Source organism: Phyllostomus discolor, chromosome 7, assembly GCF_004126475.2.
Source record: "Phyllostomus discolor isolate MPI-MPIP mPhyDis1 chromosome 7, mPhyDis1.pri.v3, whole genome shotgun sequence".
NCBI classification, from domain to species: Eukaryota; Metazoa; Chordata; class Mammalia; order Chiroptera; family Phyllostomidae; genus Phyllostomus; species Phyllostomus discolor.
In genome coordinates, this window is record NC_040909.2 from 5,656,252 (window position 1) to 5,670,601 (window position 14,350).

General features: G+C 60.4%; 1 protein-coding gene across 24 annotated transcripts in view; it reads left to right on the forward strand.

Annotated features, from left to right (window-relative positions):
- The window catches only part of MAP4 (microtubule associated protein 4), a 134,801-nt gene that overhangs the window by 115,342 nt on the left and 5,109 nt on the right, over positions 1-14,350 (forward strand). For 8 of the 24 annotated variants that reach the window (XM_036030397.1, XM_036030396.1, XM_036030391.1 and 5 more), the window contains 8 exons: positions 647-768; positions 1,574-1,789; positions 4,611-4,812; positions 5,376-5,435; positions 5,554-5,846; positions 7,078-7,191; positions 9,037-9,129; positions 13,919-14,000. In XM_036030397.1, the coding sequence (XP_035886290.1) occupies positions 647-768; positions 1,574-1,789; positions 4,611-4,812; positions 5,376-5,435; positions 5,554-5,846; positions 7,078-7,191; positions 9,037-9,129; positions 13,919-14,000 (1,182 nt within the window). The remainder of the gene's footprint in view (positions 1-646; positions 769-1,573; positions 1,790-4,610; positions 4,813-5,375; positions 5,436-5,553; positions 5,847-7,077; positions 7,192-9,036; positions 9,130-13,918; positions 14,001-14,350) is intronic. The other 16 variants (XM_036030394.1, XM_036030405.1, XM_036030410.1 and 13 more) reach the window with 8 other exon arrangements.

The following is a 14,350-nucleotide window of genomic DNA, read 5'->3' on the forward strand; positions in this document are numbered from 1 at the left end:
ATTTCAGGTATAGCCCATTGAAATCTGGAGTAACGCCCCCAAAATGGTTCTGCTGGGCATAGCCTCAGGCAGCAGGCTTTATTTCTGGCTCCGGGTCTGATTTTCCGGGTCTCCTCAGCCTTGTTGGAAATCTGGGTCACCGCTGGAATGAGATCGAGTTAATCTCACATCCTCCCTAAAGTGGTGCTTTACACAGGGAAAGGAAGTAAGAGGAGGACATTGGATGATCTTCTGGCACTTAGCCCATCTCTCTGCAACCTTTATTCCAAGAGATAAGCCCTCGCAGAAGAGGCTCTTGTCCCCAGTGTGCTGGGGAGTGAGCGGCTGGGTGAGAGAACCCTTTGCCCGTCCGTCTCCAGGGGAGGGAAAGCGAACTGGGGGGGCCGCTTCCTCCCCCCTGATCGTCTGCGCAAACCCCGCTTAGGTTGCTGCTCCACCGGGACAGGCTGCCCGAATCTCTGGAATCTAAAACTGCCCTCCGTCACAAAGAGGGGGACTTGGGAGCCTTGTCCGGTTTGCAGCGGTGTGGCGCGGCCGTGTGGGTTTTTTTCAGAGTGAGGCGCTGCCTGGTCGTCTGTCTCTGCTGAGCCTCGGTTTGGGGAAGGGATGTGAAAACCTTTGCTGAGCCTGTACTTCCACCCTTTAGGAGCATCCAGGCCAGAAGAAGGGCAGCGGGCCGCGAGTGTGACCGGAAATGACATCACCGCCCCTCCAAACAAGGAGCTCCCACCCAGCCCAGAGAAGAAAACAAAGGTAGTTGCCAGAATGGTGGGTTATCTTTTACCGCTGCAATTTTTTTTTAATAGTATCTTCAGCTATTACTGCTTGAATTGTGAATGAAATGTCTTTTTTTCTGAGTTGTTACTAGTTCTTTTGCAAGTTTGGGTGTGCTTTAAAAATATTTTATATTCCCATTTGACCAAAATGGCCTGACTCAGACCTTGATATCTCTGCCGTTGACCCTACTGTCTCGACTGTCTGTAGGAATGCTCTGTAGCGGCAGTTTCTGCTTCTCGACGAGAGCAGAAGGAGTTACGGAACTCTTTTGAAATAGATTCCGAAGTCAGCATTCACGCGAGGGGACGCATTTTTACGTAGCGTCAGGCACTTGCTGGTACTCATGGCAAAGTTCAAGTGGCACATTCCATTGTAGCCTGGCCGCCCAACAGCCCACCAGTGTTGCCTCTCTGAGGCGCAGGCGGCAGCACCGTCATCACCCGCCAGCAACTTAGTCATAGAATTATTACAGCCACCAAAAGTTCATTAAAGTTAGTTAATTATCGGAAGCCCTTGCTGGGTTTGAATCCTCGGGGCCACGCTGCTGGAGCGTGCGGTGCCGTCACTGAGACGCAGCCCCCGGTTTCCTTTTCCTCCGTGCCGGCGCCTCCCTCCTCCCCCCGGAGCTCAGAAAAAAGGAGTGCTGGTTTTCAGTTGCCTCGCTCTCCATTGCCTATGGTTTTGCTTTGAATTGTGCAATTTATGCTTTTTTTTAATTTTGTTTTATTCTTGTCTGTGTGTTTGATGTTGGCCTTTTTACACACACAAAAAAACAAAACAACAAATCAACTTAAAGCCTTTGGCCACAACTCAGCCTGCAAAGACTTCAACATCGAAAGCCAAAACCCAGCCCACTCCTGTCCCTAAGCAGCCAGCCCCCACCACCCTCGGTGGGCCGACTAAAAAACCCATGAGCCTGGCTGCGGGCTCAGTGCCGGCCGCCCCGCCCAAACGCCCTGCCGCTGCCACTGCCAGGCCCTCCATCTCTCCTTCAAAAGACGCGAAGCCCAAGGTGAGTGGTCCCCAGGGCTCTGTGCAGGGCGAGGTTTCCCCTCCGCGTGTCCGACAGACGGGCTCTTGTTGCTCCAGACGATGGAGTCGGGCTGGTGGGACTGGGGACCGGCCAGGGAAAGGGGACCTGACACTCCGTGTGGGGCCCGTGGCGTAGCCGTACCACTCGGGGGCCTTTTGTGCGTTTTACCTTCGCCCGCGTGGCTGGGGGCAGTACTGCATCTGCTCTGGTTTCTCCCCCCTCCTCGCGGCTCTCCTGGCTCTCGCCTATTGATTGACACACTGGCTGACCGGTTTCCCCGTCTCCGCACACTAATGAAATAGATGGTCATCCTTGCTGGGATTCCCACATCGCTCTCCCGGATTCCCTTCTTTGTCCTCGTTAATCATCCTGCGGACGTGAATTCCACCCATTGCTTTTGTGATAAGCTCTTGTCCCGGCCCGTCCCCTCCGCGTGTGATGATTTACTTTGCTTTTGGCATTGGCCACCTCCCACTGAATTGCTTCCGAAGTTCTTCGGTTTTCCAGGTCACCCACATGTCATTGCCCGGAAAACGGTCGCTTTGGAGTAGCGTTGGCTTCCTGGGGCGATGCCAGGGGGAGAGGGCGGGGGGAGTCCGTGCCTGCTTTAACATCTCGCCTGACCCGAGAAGGGCCTTTGTGTCAGTGCCGTGTCTTCTTGGCGTTCGTGTTGTGAAATCGCTTCCATGTTAAAACGTCACGTGTTTTCATCTAATCTTGTAAAGAAAACCGGTGGAACCCAGGGATTGTAATCTAGGTTGAAATCCTTCCGTGGACTAGGAAGGATGGAATCTTGTGGAGCTTTCTGGCCCTCCTTTGTCCAGTTGATTGCTTCTCTTGGCTTTTAGAAGACAGGTTCTGAGACGTAGGAGGGTAGAGGGAAGGCGCCTGCGGCCACGGCGCAGCCACCCCGGGACGCCGACTCTGCAGCCAGTCCTGGGGGAGACAGGGCGCTGCGGGGAGGAAGGGTGTCCAGTGACACTGCAGTCTGTAATGTGAATAAAAATGAGTATCGGTCTCCTCATTGTATAGCTCAGTTACATAACCGTCCCAAAGTTCAGGGCTCGTAAGTGGCACGGGCAGTATTTGAACTTGGGTCCAGTGCCAGCAATGCTGTGCTCAGGCCCTCGGTCAGCCCTGTTGTTGCGTGGCTTTCTGCCATCCGGTTTGTAAACAGCATTCAGGCCGCAGCTGACCCGAAGAGGTGACCCGAGTGGCAGTGGTTATTGCTCTTGTCCCTTTAGATGAGAAGCAGATGGGGCCCCGCTCGGTTCTTCTGAATCGTGGTCCCACTTTGGTGACTGTGAAGGAGCCCTCGGGGTGCGTCTGGTCCGTCCCCCAGTTCTGGGGCGAACAGGGAGGGCGTCCCTCGGCACAGGCTCCTGAGACATGTTCTGGACAGAGCTGGTAGCTGAGCCCGTTCCTCTGATTCCAGCCTCACGTTTCTTCATACCATGCTTAGGGACTTTGTTTTTATTTTTATTTTTTAAGATTTTATTTATCCATTTTTAGAGGGGAAGGAGGGAGAAAGAGAGGGAGAGAAACATCAGTGTGTGGTTGCCTCTCATGCACCCCCTGCTGGGGACCTGGCCCACACTCCAGGCATGTGCCCTGACTGGGAGTTGAACCGGCGATCCTGTGGGTCACAAGCTGGTGCTCAATCCACTGAGCCACACCTGCCAGGGCAGGACTTCATTTTTAGAACTGGATATTACCCCGAATTTGCAGGGTTAGGTTTTATCTAATTGGATGCCAGGCCTGAGTTTCCGCACACCTCCTCAGCTGATTTTCCATTTAAACAATACCCTGTATTTCTCCACCAACATACTGCCCTTCGAGCGGCCATTTCTCCTAGAGTTAAAGGTCCGGATCCACTGTGTCCGTGGTTGGCCTGCTCTCTTGAGTAACGTGGTATGTTTGCTTATCAGTGAGTGTGTTCATCCCCCGTTCTGTAGAAACCAGGCTGACTTGATTCCTTCGCTCCCTTGCTAGTGACAGCATGCCCAGGCCGCATGGCACAGGGACCCCGGTGCCTCCGCACTTGAGGGGCTTCTCTTCGCTTTCGGTCACGGCTGTAGCATCTGTGCCTCTTGGCCCCTCTGTTGGTCAGCCTGCGCCCCTGCCCGCCCCTCCCCGTCGTCTGCTCTCAGAGGCCTGTCGCCCTCCAGTCCCCAACGTCCCGTGTTATCAGAGCTGCCTCAGAGATCCTGTGACCCCACCTCCTTTACGCGGGTGAGGAGCCGGGTGAGGAGCCGAAGCCCGGGAGGTCGGCCACTTGCCCGAGAACCCTGTGATTTGGGGCCGGACGGGGCTGGAGCTCAGGCCCCGGCCGGCCGGTGGGGCCGGCGTTCTCCCCGTTTGCAGCCTGGCCTGTTCGCCCACTGAGTGCGTCTCAGCCCAGGGAGGGCTGGGTTTGACTGGACGCGGTCTTTAATCTCTGTTCTGTTTACGTGTTTGTTCGTCTCTGGCCATGTATTTAACACACGAAGCACAGAGGTATTTAGTGCAGCGGAGAGAACCCAGGGCACCTGGATGGTCAGGTGAACTTTGCAGGCCCCTTCGTTCTCAGTAGTTGAGGTCGGCTTGAGGTTGTTGGCTCCCCAGTCCCACGGCGCCCTACAGGGCCAGCTTCCCACGTTCTCTGGAGGGCTTTGACCCCAGGGCCGCACGTGCTTTCCCACCAGTAGCCGCCAGCCCCAAAGCGCCCTGTTCTCCGGTGTGTGCGCCCATGGACGCATCCTGGGCGTGGCCTCTGGGCTGCGGCCGGCGGCCGCTCTCACTCCCACTTTCCCGTTACCAGCCTGCAGCGGAGGCAAAGATTCCCGAGAAGAAGGCCACGCCGTCCAAGCCGGCCACGCCATCCAAGCCGGCCTCTGCCCCGGCCGCCAGGCCTGGCCTCAAGAGCACCCAGACTGCTCCGAAAGCGCCAGCAGCTGCCTCTGTTACCCCGACGGGGCCCAGCAGCAGAGGCTCTCCCATGCCCCTGCCCAAGAAGCCAGCTGGTGAGTATGTATGTCGCCTTGACTTGACCCCGGCCGCGGCTCTGGCCGGCGCCGCATCAGGCTGCCCAGACCCGTGTGTTTATCCGTCCTTATGGGGGGGGGGTGTCGGGAAGTGGCAGCCGTGGTCTCTGTGTGGGGTTAGCCCGTAAGTGTGTTCAGGAGAACCCTGAATAGAGGCGACTCGCAGGAATTCCCGGACAGAGTTTACTCTTCCTTTCTTGGTGTCTCCACGGCTCCCCGCACAGTGCAGTCACGGGCCTCTTACACGATAAGAAGCGGGCCATTCAGTGCCACGGGCATGTACTGATCACCTGTTTCTAAGGCTGCGTGGAAGGCATTGTCCAGGCTGGAACAGAAGATGCAGTGCCCGGCCTGCACCCTGCGTAGGGTGTGGTGTTGACACGACCGCATAACGCTCCGCTTTGTCCTTAGAGACCGGCGCGGCCCTGGCTCAGATGGGCCATTTGGTAATGGCTGAGTGAATGCAGGAATCTCAGGGCTGGGTGAGCCGATCAGTCCGTCAGTTTGTTAAACGTTGCATTAAAAAGTGTGTGTTTGTTCAGGCATCAAGACTGAGGGAAAGCCCGCAGACATCAAGAAGACAGTTACGAAGTCTGCACCAGGTAACACCCATCCCCCCTTTGTGGAACCCTATCTAAACCCCACCTCTTCCATGACTCTAAGGCTCCCCATTTGCTCTCGCCCTCTGAACACTTGTGTCTCTCACTCCTGCCTTCACAGCCGACGTGAGCCGCCCGAAGACCACCTCCGGCAGCACGGTGAAGAAAACCACCACTGTCCCCGGGGTGACTTCCCCAGCAGGTGTGGCCCCCAGTCGAGTCAAGTCCACACCCGCGCCCCCCCGGCCCGCTGGGACTCTTGCTGCGGACAAGAAGCCCACGTCGGTCAGGTCCAGCTCCTCCGCCCCCAGGCTGAGCCGCCCAGCGACCAACGCCTCTGCTCCTGACCTCAGGAATGTTCGTGCCAAGGTCGGCTCCACGGAGAACATCAAGCATCAGCCTGGAGGAGGCCGGGTGGGTCCAGGGAGCGTGGGGTCCTTGCTTGCCGGTCCCTGCTTCTTTCCCTGCCACATCCACCACCGTTCGTGCAGCCTCTCCTCGCATCAGTCCAGGGCGCACCAGAGGGGGCAGCTGGGGCATGAACTTGGCGTAGGGAGGGTCAGCCAGGGCTGTGCATCCTGGCAGCCAGGAAGGGGCGGGGGGGGGGGGGGTGGACTGAGCTCTGGGCCTTCTCCTCCCAGTGGAATCAGAGAGGACCCCGTCCAATATGTAGGGGTTTAGGCTTCTGTTCTTGCTTGGAGGCAAAAAGGTTCTTCTGCTTCACAAAATGGGCAGAGCAGACCTCTGGGGCTGCCCAGGGGGATGCAGTGGACGTGAACCCGGTTTGTCGTGGCTCTCACCCCGCTCTTGAGCAGCCGCAGCGGCAGGTGGGTGGAGGGTCTGCCTGAGAGGACGAGGGTGTCCTGTGCTGGCCTGTGTCTGTCCTGGACTGCTGCCGAGTGCCGTGAGGGAAAGGCCCGGTGGCCTTTCCTGTTTGCACCCACTCTGGCGTTACTCGTGAACCGTTAGCAGCCATGGGGACACGGTGTGTGGAAAAGGTGGTGGTGGAAGTCCAGGTTCCAGGCCCTGGAGATGACCTCGCTTCAACCCAGAGCTGTTACAAAGCAGAGGGAAGACGAAGCAGACTCCTGGAGCAGTCGGAGGACCCTGGTGGCAGACGGGAGTGTCTGGGACGAGGGCCTAAGCCGACTGTGGCTCTGGGAGCCCAGCCAGGCCTCGGGGCCGGGGGGCCGCCGGCCCGTCTCCCCTCCGCGTGCTCTTGCTAGGCTGCGGAGTGCAGGGGGCGTGGTGGGGAGTGGGGTGACTCGGTCTGGCAGCCCAGTCGTTTTCCAGTCCCACGCCCATCTTCGGTAGGGGCTCCCCGTGGCCGTGGCCGCTTCTGTGGGGCGTGTGGAGCGTCTGAGTGGGAGGGCGTTGCGAACTGGGAAACTCACGGGCTGAGCCCTCCTTGCCACCTCTCCCCTGTGCACGTGTGCCTCCTCCCGGCCCAGCCCGAGCTCCGGCCTGCGGCCCCTCCCTCTGGCCGTGTCTGCCCTGGCGGTGGCTGTCCTTTCCCAGCAGCAAGGGCGGCCTGCTTCTGCCTGGCGGCCTGGCCTGGACCTGCGTCCCCAGGCTTCTTCCCCTCCTGGCATCTGGGCTCTTGTCCTCTCGGTGTGAAATGTGCCCTCCCTTTATCTCCGTCTAGGCCAAAGTAGAGGAAAAAACAGAGGCGGCCGCCGCAGCCCGAAAACCCGAACCTAGCGCGGGCACTAAAACCGCCGGCCCAGGTGCGAGTGCCCAGAGACCGCCTGCCGGGAAAGTGAGTTCTGCCTCCGCTTTTACCTCTGACGGTAAAAGGCGCTGAACTGTCCCTCCGGCCTGAGTCACTTTCCCTTCTGGTGCACTTTTCACCTGTCCTCACACTAGTTTCCGCTTCTCTCCCTGTGCGCCCTCCTTGGTACTGGACGATTCGTTCATCAGAAGATTTCTTTGTATCAATCCTGAAAGTTAACAGTTGGGAGCCCGTCATCCCTTTGGGGACTGTTTATTTAGCTGGATAAAGTGGATACAAAAGTTTCAGTGGCTTCTTCCTTCCCGCACCTTGAGCTGAAACCCACCCGTTATGCACTTGAGCACATGCACACGCACCCACACTCACACGCAGAGCACCGGGGTTCCTCCTCAGTAAGGCACGGCACTGGTAACCTCTGGCACCCGGACCCCACCGACCCTGTGCTTTATGGTGAACTAGAAGGCCCCTCTTGTAGCACTGTGGGGCATGGGGGTGGCTTCATTTGTCCTGGCTCCCTGAGTCACCTCTTAACAGAAAGTTAGGGTGCTCATTGCAATGAAAACCCACCCAGCATGAGGAAGGGGGGTTGCAGCATCAGCCAGGGGTCAGAGGTAAGCTGACCCCGGAACTGGGCCCTCCTGCCTGCTGCCGGGGCCCTCTTCCCTTGGTTGCGCAGGTAGGTGGTCTCTCTGGCCAAGGGCTCCCAGGGAGGCCTGAGCGCCGGTCCTTGAAAACCAGGGTGGGTCTCACCCAGGGAATTTGTACAGCCAGCGAGGTGAGGAAGCCCGCACCTTGGCTCCTGGGTAAACACCTTGAGGCCCTGCAGGTCTTTGCTTCAGACCAGGGCTTATTACAGAGTGGTCTGTGAAGAAGTCAAGAGAGAGTGCGTTGCCTTCTTGGGTTGGAGCGTCTCAGGGTGGATTTCTGTACCCCGTGGAGAACTCTTCAGTTTGGGAGCTGCGTCATTTGCAAAGGGCTCCAGAAGGAAGGAAGGAAGCTGGCAGCTGTTCCCTCTTGAGAAGGCCCCAGAAGAATTCTTTGTTCCAGCCCTTAGAGCCTGGGCCCTTGTGTGGCTGCGTTCCAGGGGGAGCCGTTCAAGTGCGGTTCCATGTGCCGTGTCCCTGGGCTGTGCATCGTTGCAGCCCTGCCTCGCCTCTTGGCACACGACTGTCCCATGATACAGGCCTGGGCATCCGGAGGATTCAAGACGGTGTTTTACCCTTGAGTCAGGGGACTTCACCTAACCCCCAATTGTGCTGTGCATTCTGGAGCCCTAGATGAATGGGCTTCAGCCCGCGCGCCCCCTGGTGTCCAGGATTGTGCACGGCAGGTCCAGCAGCCCGGGGTCTGTCTGCATTTACAGTTTATCAGTGTCCCTTCCTTACCCTTAGCACCAGATCTGTGCTCTGTGAGCCAGCTGCCCAGTGCTCCTCCCAGCAGCCTTTGCCTCCCAGAGTGGGGCTGGCCGCAGCTGTCCCCGGCCCAGATTGAAGGGAAGGGCCATCCTTGGGTGAGGGCTGGCCCGGATGAGCAGGCAGGGGGCAGCAGGGCCCTGGCGGGGTGGGCGCCCGGGGCTGGCTGCTGTCAGGCTTGTGAACCACAGCCCGGCCGCCAACAAGCAGTGGTGACGACCGTGTAGCACCTTCACGACATCCGCGTCTGTCCTTGTGTCGCTGGTCCGTGTTTTCACCCCCTTCCTGCTCCTTCAGCTCCCTTCCCCTGTGCTTCCACCGCTGCTCTGCTGGAGGTGGGCGGAGCTCCGGCACTCTCTGTGTTGGTCGTCGTGGTCACGTGTGGACTCACCGCCTGCCCTGTGTCGTTCTAACCAGCCCTCTCCCTTTGTGTTGTTTTTTCTGTTCTCTAACACTCCAGGTCCAGATAGTCTCCAAAAAATTGAACTACAGCCATATTCAGTCCAAGTGTGGTTCCAAGGACAATATTAAGCATGTCCCTGGAGGTGGTAATGTAAGTATCAGCTCCGGACACCTGGCATCTGAGGCCCAGTCCGCTGTGGGGGCACCCTGGGGCGGAGGCCACCTGCCCGAGCGGACAGGACCCGGCTGGTGGGCCGCGCGCTCACTCAGCATCTTGCCAGCCCTGGGGGCGGGGGTCTTCGCTTCCCCCGGAGCTGGGTCAGAGGCCCGGTCTGAGGGCCGTGGTCGGCGGCGGGCCTGTGGCTTCTCTCGAGTTTGCTCCTGGGATCCACGCCTCTGAGCACAGTGGGGGTCCTCGTTCTCCCAAGGCCGCCCCGTCCAGTCCTGGTTGTCGCCCCGGGGGGTTAGTGCACCATTCCTCCTCCCCCGCTCCCCACTTCTCCCCACTTCTCGGTCACCTCCTGCTCACCCCCGCCCCCGCCTGTTCTTCCTCCTCCCAGCTCCCAGTCTTCCCCTCTCCTTCCTCTCTCATCGCTTTTCCCCCTTTTGCCTCTTCTAGTTCCTCTTTCATTCCCTTTACCCTCCTTTATTTCTGTCCCTTCCCCTGCTCTGTCCCGACACCGTTCCTGTCATGCTGCTCTCCTGTGCCACCCCTAAGACCTGCATGGAGGACATGGGGGCTCCAGCGCACAGGGCGGTCCTGGTCTAGAGAGAGACAGGGACAGGCATCGTTGTCCGTTGGTGTGTAAAGAGCATCCTGTGTGTTTGCCGTGTGTCCCTGTGACTGTGTGGGCCCGTGGGACTCTGTAGCGTGGGTCAGGGGCGTTTTGGGGGCCATCCACGCACAGCCCCTGCCCTTCACTGCCCGCTGGGTGGTCATGCCGCCCTGCCACCCCTCACCCCAGGTCCGTCGTGAGGAATGCGGCCGTAGTGCACCTCACAGCCCCCCTCACTATACCTCCCTCCCAGTCACCTCTCACCAGGGGCTCCTCCCACGCATGGGCAGGAGCCGCAGCTTTGCCTTCAGGTGGGGAGTGCTCGGCCAGCATGGTAGTTGGCCGGCCATCGGCCAGCCCGGTGTGGGATTGGCCGAAGTGGGGGCAGCTCTCAAAGGCAGTGTCTGGTACAGGTCCCGCCCGGGGGCGCCCGGTGGGCGCTGGCCCTCGCTCTCCTCCTCAGGCCCTCGGCCCACTGAACACAGAGGGGGGACGGGGGTTCGGAGTAACCGGGGTGCTGTGTGCGCGTCACACCGAAACGCGTTTGTGGGTGTGCTGTGGTGTAGGTGAGAGCCCTGGAAGTCATCGTCGTGTGCCTGCCACCCGCCATGGTCTGCACCCCGCCCACCCTGCACCCTGCACCCCCGCCCTGGCTGCACACAGCCAGGCATCAGCCAGGGGGGCGGGGCGTGCTTTGAAAGCGCTTCCGTTTTCGGGAGCTCCTGTGAACCGCAGGGCGCTCGGGTCCCGCCTGTGAGCCTTGTTTGCAGGCGGGACGATGAGGATAAACACCCCGGGTGGGGGTGCTCTCGCCCCTTCGAAGCACCGGAGCGCTGGAAGGCCACACGAGTGAGCGCTGGGCTCAGGGAGAGTGGGCCTGCCGTGCAGGTGGCGTGGCGCCACCCGTCTAAGCCCGTCGTCTCCCACCGCAGCCCTGCCCTGCGCAGAGGTTCTGCAGCTCCTTCAGGGGCGGCGGGGCGCCGGAAGCAGGATCCCCCCACAGACACACACACCCTTGGCAGGGGCCAGGAGGATGTCGGGAGGGAGCTTAGCAGCTACTTTTGTGGCCGATCCCACGTTTAAAAGTTGCAGCAGTTTGAGACCCATGTCACCCTCGAAAGGGTGTGTGTGTGTGTGTGTGTGTGTGTGTGTGTGATGGGCCCCCGGGCCTGGCGGCAGGGTCGCTTCGTAGCACCAGGCCCGCGGGCGCCACAGCCCAGCGGTGACTCGGGCCTGGCTGCAGCCAGGTGCGGGACACGCGGGCTCCATCAGGACGCGGTTCTGCTGGCTGTCAGGCTTCACCGGGCAGGGGACCTGTGGGCCGGCCCTCGCAGCACGGGGAACACTTGTCCTAGGCCAGTGAGGCAGCACCCGGCTCCCCAGAGCTGGAGCCGAGAGGGGGTCCCCCAGCCAGGAGAGGAAAGGAGGGTGGGGGTTCCTCCCTGTCCCAGCCTGGGGAGGCAGAGCTGCCTGTCGGAGGCAGCAAAGCTTTTCAAAACTTTTCAGGAATGTTCAAAAACATACCCGAAGGTTGATAAAATAGTGAAGTGGACTTTTTCCTTAAACAAGACCCGGCCTTGTTTACTTGTGGCCAGTCTCATCCACACGTGCTCACCTTGATTTTTCTGGAGCCGGTCTGAGACGAATCCTTCGTCTGCAGGTGCTCCGCTGTGTGACTCTGAAAGACAGGAACTCCCTACTGTGCGCGCGTGCACATAGTTTAAAAGGCTCACGAACATGTGACACAGGTGTGCTTATTCCCGCCAGGACGCGGTGAGGGCCACAAACTGGTTGGGTGGGTGTGTCTCTCGTGCCCTGTAGTCGGCCGTCTCCTTTGCCCCGCAGCTCCCCCGTCCGGTCTTGTTCCCGTAGCGATGTCGTTTGTGAGGGCACCAGGGGTTGGTCCCAGAGTCGGGGTTCTGCTGACTGCAGCCCCACTTAACACGTTTCTCTTGTCAGTCAGTCAGTCAGTTTGAGAGAGGGGAAGGGAAGGGAAGGGAAGGACAGGGAGAGAAACGTCAACCTGTGGTTGCCTCTTGTGTGACTCCCACCAGGGACCCGGCCCGCAACCCAGGCATGTGCCCCGACTGGGAATCTAACTGGCGACCCTTTGCTTCTCAGGCCCGTGCTCAATCCACTGAGCCACCGCAGCCAAAGCCCCACTTAAACACGTTCCGCTGTCCCTCCATTTTCCTTACGTTGACTCGGGTGTCTTTGGTTTCCCCACGTCCTTACCGGGCGCTCACAGGCGGGGAGGAGGTGGTCCTGTCGGGCAGCGCCGCGTGTCCCGCTGCTCCGGTGGTTCCCCTCGCTGAGATGGCGTGCACTCTTGGCGCCCGGGCCCGCGAGTTCCGCCGGGCGCGTTCTTCCCGCGCTCACTGGCTGGAACGCACCTGGGAAGTGAGCCTGCCCCTCGTCACCCGGTGTTTGACTGGGGACAGGGGTGGGGGGGCGGGTAGAGCAGCGGAGGCCTCGAGGGCAGAACGCTGTCGGGGACGTGTGGGCTCCGCACCGTGGTGGCGGCCTGGTCGTGGCCAGTGACCGCCAGGAGGTCCGCGCTGGCGGCGGTCTCGGGGACGGCGCCAGGTGAGCTTGGGCGGAGCAGCTGCCGCGTGTCTGGCTGGGAAACGTGCCCTTCCTGTCCTCCCGTGTAGGGAGGAGGGCAGCCCGCGGGGAAGACGAGGCAAAGCAGAGGCTGTCGTTTTGATGGTGGCGGGCGCCGTGTAAGCAGCTGTCGGGGGCCCGCGTCGCCGCACACACTCCGGCGTCGGAGCGACACAGAGGAGACTGGCGTGGCGCTGCGTGGGGGTGGCACGAATTCGAGAAGCGCCCGTGTGTTTTTAGGAAAGGGCGTTGTTGCACGCGCCAGGCCGTCTGGTGCCCGGTGGTTGCCGCTGCCGTTCACGGGTGACGAGGTAGAGGGAAGCTGAGCGAGGGAAGGCTCTGGAGAAGGCGGCCTTTGAGCCAGGCCCAGAGGACGGTCGGAGGATGTGGTGGGCTTGCTGGCTGGGGGCAGCGTGAGCCGTGTTCTGGAAGCAGGAGCGCGGCCGCTCATGGCGGTCGGCCTCCCGCCAGTCCCCGGGACGGCCAAGGTCAGGACCCTCTGGTGCTCCCAGGTTCATTTCCCGTGGGCAGGATGGAATGGGGCAGGATGAGGGGGAAGGAAATCACTAGAGATCATCTCCAAATTTAAAAAGGTCTTCTCCCCTGAGCTAAAGTGAAACTATGTGAAAAGATTTACCAAAAAACGAAAGAGGGAGAGAGAGAGAAGAGAGAGATGGCTCAGGCAAGCTGAGGACCGTGGGCAGTGGCGCCGGGCCCGGCCCTGGGCTGTGGGTGGGAAGGCAAGTGCAGAGCAGACCCCACGTCTGTCCTCGGGCGGAGATGGTGCCGGCTGACACGGGAGGAAGACAGGGCGCTGCCAGGGAGCCGGCTAGACGGCATTGTGTGCTCCTCGCCTCGTGTGCGCCTGTCGGCGGCGCTCTGCGGGCCACGCGTGCAGGAGGGGTTCCCACTGCGTGGAAAAGCCAGGCTCTTCCACAGCCTCGGAGCCGCCGGGTCACTCGCAGCCGTGCTGCGGCCCCGTCTGGTAGCACACGGGAGCTGCTGTCTGCAGGTGTCCTCTCCTGGTTAAAGACCTGCCGCCCTCCTGAGACTGAGACTGCCCCCAAGGTGCCCGAGGGGCAGGCGGCAATGGGTCTGCCAGCCCTCTGCCCTGACGCGGCGTCTGGAGAAAGACAGGCGTCCATGCTGTCAGCTGTGCGGGGGAATGCATTGGGAAGAACCGAGAGGGAGGAATTGTGCCGGAATGGTACTGCGGCTCATCTCTGTGCCAGGAGTAGACGGGTGGGATTCGGGGTGGGACAGAAGGGGTGTTTCGGGAGCCTGGGGCCCAGAAACGTGGGAGAAGAGCTGCCTGGAGGGTGCCTGGACAGGGTGGGGGGTGGGTGGGGGAACATCGGCTTGGTCTGGCTGCAGGTGCGGTCAGACACTGCACGCAGGGCCAGGGTGGACCGAGGGCTCTGGTGAGCACTTTAGGAGGGGACTGTGACCTCGAACAGGCTGAGATGAGGGCTTACAAGGGAGAGAAAAAGCTTGAACGTGGAGAAGAGTATCACAAAGAAGCTGTGTCTCTGAAGCAACATTCTCGTCCTTTTCTCTCAGGTTCAGATTCAGAACAAGAAGGTAGACATTTCCAAGGTCTCCTCCAAGTGCGGGTCCAAGGCCAACATCAAGCACAAGCCTGGTGAGTGTGTCTCCCTCAACCACCGGGGTTCACCCTCTGCGTCTTTGTTGTTCCATAAAACTTCTGGGGCCACCCCGACCCGGGACAGAGCGGTGGGACAGCACAGCCCTCAGTCCCCGCTAGGGAGCGGGTCTCGGGGCGCTGAGCTCTCCTCGGGAGGAGGAGCAGATGGTAAAGGCTGCCGTTTGCACGGGCCTCGTCCTAAGGACAGGCTCTGCGTCTGCTGCTGCCAACCGGGGCTGGGGGGAGGCGTGTCCCAGGGGCTCACACTAGCTGAAGGGGCTCCAGAGAGCCACCCGGGGCACCCTCGGGTACCAGGTACCGGAGCAAAGGGCTTCCCTAGCAGCACA